The sequence below is a fragment of the Parasteatoda tepidariorum genome, chromosome 12, assembly GCF_982258835.1.
Source record: "Parasteatoda tepidariorum strain Cologne lab strain chromosome 12, Ptep-v5.0, whole genome shotgun sequence".
NCBI lineage: Eukaryota > Metazoa > Arthropoda > Arachnida > Araneae > Theridiidae > Parasteatoda > Parasteatoda tepidariorum.
Genome location: NC_141766.1, coordinates 55746228 through 55749257, shown reverse-complemented (window position 1 = coordinate 55749257; position 3030 = coordinate 55746228). Strand labels below are relative to the sequence as shown.

Below are 3030 nucleotides of genomic sequence, written 5' to 3'. Positions count from 1 at the left end.
AAACGCTTATTGCCGTAAGTTGAAATTTTAGAACCGTTTGCAGCATACAAATTTAATTCCTGAATTATGTTATTTTTTGTTAAATTTTTAGGAAAACAGCTAACTGCTGCGCCGCTGTCTACGAGAAATCTGAAACCAGATATTTTATCATAAACAAAAAGGCGACTGTGAGACTGGCTAACATCTGCCATCGCTACATCAGACGAGCCGTTTAGTTTTCCGAAAATTGGCATGGTTGTATGTACTTGTGTGCTTTATTACCAAAACGATTATGATACCAACATAATTTACCCGTACGTAGATTGTCAGGAGTACGACTACGTGAATTTGAATGTCTGTATCGACGATTGCGACTTCTATCACGATTACGTTGTTTAGAGGATCTAGATAATCTCTCAACGTTAGCGCTAAGAACCGAAATTTCTTCACGTACTGATTGAAGAGTTAAATTATCCTGAGAATTTTTAACTTCAGATACCGATTGGAAACAAGATATTTCGCATATCTTATCGGCAATTAAAGCTAGTTCATTAATTGGGTCTTTGCAAACAGACAAAATTTGCTGCACATGAACTGGCAAACGTTGTTGCCATAAAGTACGCAATATATCGTTGTTAAGCTTTTGGCAAGAGAGATTTTGCATCTCTAACAGAAGCTGTGACGGAAGTTTATCACCCAACTGCAAATCCTGCAGCAGCAATTTTAACTGAGCCGATTCTGATTGAGAAAAGGTTTCGATTATTTTAGATTTTAAACTCTCATATGCATTAGATTTGGGAGGGTTACGAATTATATCTCTTATAGAGGATAGAGCCTTACTGTCCAAAGCGGAAACAACACAATGGTATTTAGTTTCATCGGTTGTTATTCCTGCTATCACAAATTGTGACAGATGCATATATATACTGGAGAAAATGTGCGATGAATAATTATGACATCAGTATCCTGCCGTCAGTTGCAGTTAATTTCTGACAGCAGAAAGAATATCAGGATGAGAGGTCGCAGGTTCGGTATTCCGATCCGCAGGTCTGATCTAGCGAACTCTACAGGACTTTAACCCATAATCCGTCTACCACTGAGGACATTTTACATCGGTCGGTGCAAGCCCGATGCGGAATTTGCCATCGTAAGAGTAGGGCAATCGAGGTATTCTCTCAGAGACCTACATTCCCGGCGCGGATGATTTGTTTAATAATAATTAAATGCCCTTTTTTTTTCAAATTTTTTTCATTGAAAAGTTAACATTCTTTTTTTTTCTATTTAATCATATTGAAGAAACGGGAAAAAAAAAAACAGTAGTCTTCAATTTTATGGGGATTCCGCAAAAAAGACGAAAAACTTCATATAAATAAAATTTATTTAAGCCTATTTTGATGATTATTTTGGTGGGACCCTTAAACGCAAAAATCCTCATTTCTAAGTGTAACTAATATTGTTCATCTAGGGTCATTCTAGGATAGATGGCCATAATTATTTGAAATCGAAATAAAAGTACTGTGATTACTAGGTAAAAATACTATGTAAAAGTACTATGCAAATTTTTATGCATATTTTTAATTCTCATTCATTATTTGAGCGAACAATAATGGAATATTGAGAACAAAATATTAAAAAAGAAATTTAAATTAAGCTAACATGTGGCCATCTCTCCTGAAGCTGGTGATGAGAGGGCCACCGAATTTATACCGTCATTCCACTATAATATTCCTCTGATTTTTACTCAGGAGCAAAGATTAGACTACATATCGCTGGTTCAAAACTAAAACGACACATCTGCAAACGTATTATGCTTGCAGATGTGTCGTTTAATTTTGAACCAGCGATATGTGCTTTAAAGGTCTAGTTAGATGAAAAAAATGTATAAACTTTGCATTGGAAAACATCAGAATACTTACAGATGCTAAAATTTTAGGCCCGAAAAATAAAATAAATATTAAAATTTTACATGCTTTTGTTGTTAAAAACAAACAATGATTTGTTCAAATTGACCCATAACTGAAACTGCTTCCTGCGAAACTACATATGCTCCACTATATTAAAAACTATAGAAGATCTTGAAAATGGCTATTTTTCCGCTATGACCATATAATCTAGAATTACCTTAAATTATAAAAATTGGAAAATAGTATAAATACGAAGAAGTCAATTTCTTCAATTTTAGAATTAAATTAGGAAAAAAATCTTATATATTTTAATAATAGAGGCAAAAATCGGAAGTCTCTTACAAGCACCATAGAAATCAATATTTTAACGATATCTCAATATGACTTGCCAATATGAATATGAATAACTCAATATGAATATGACTAAGTTTTTTTATTTTATAACCGTCGTTGATCGGCCGACCCAGTTTTTGGGTTTATAACAGCTAATGTTCAACTCCGTAGCCTTGTAATTTTAAACCCAATCTAGAGATATTTTATGTCATTACTGTGGTTGGTACTAGCCGGTTGCAGAATTCGTAATAACCAGCCGTTGCTGGGATTCAAACCCGGTTCATCTCATTGGAAGGCGAACGCTCTAACCTCTGAGCCACCACGGTTCATCCTGGGCCTTCTCAATATGATTTGTCGGTCTCGTAATATACTTCTCACACCTGAAAGAGAGAATTGTCCAAATAATAGAATATACGCAGCACCGATAGTTTTTTCCCTTATATGTATTGTTTAAGATATTCTGATTTCTTAAAATTCGATTTAAAAAAATGTTATTGTAGTGTTAACTTTGTTTAAATAGAAAAGTATATTCCATAAGTATTGAACATTTAGTGCATATAACGTAATTATCTATAGAATTCAGAATTTGCTGTTGTTAACCTTATTGCTCCCGATTTTTTGAGAAGCACGCACGATATGCTTTGTATTTAAATCCATAAATCCTGATCTTGTTAAAATTTGAAAAAAAGAAACATTAAAGGCAAATGTTAAAAATAGATGTGGTTTAAAATTTGATACTTTTAATCCTATAATATATTTAAAAAAACAACTTTTTTCAATCCAAATTTGCTTTACTAGTTTTAGTAAAAAAAAT

General features: G+C 33.2%; 1 protein-coding gene across 1 annotated transcript; it reads right to left on the bottom strand.

The window, feature by feature from the left end:
- Positions 1 to 211: 211 nt before the first annotated feature.
- LOC107443367 (uncharacterized) lies at positions 212 to 898 on the bottom strand. Its single transcript, XM_016057215.2, has one exon. The coding sequence runs from the start codon at positions 896 to 898 to the stop codon at positions 212 to 214; it is 687 nt and encodes a 228-aa protein (XP_015912701.2).
- Between the last annotated feature and the right edge of the window lie 2132 nt (positions 899 to 3030).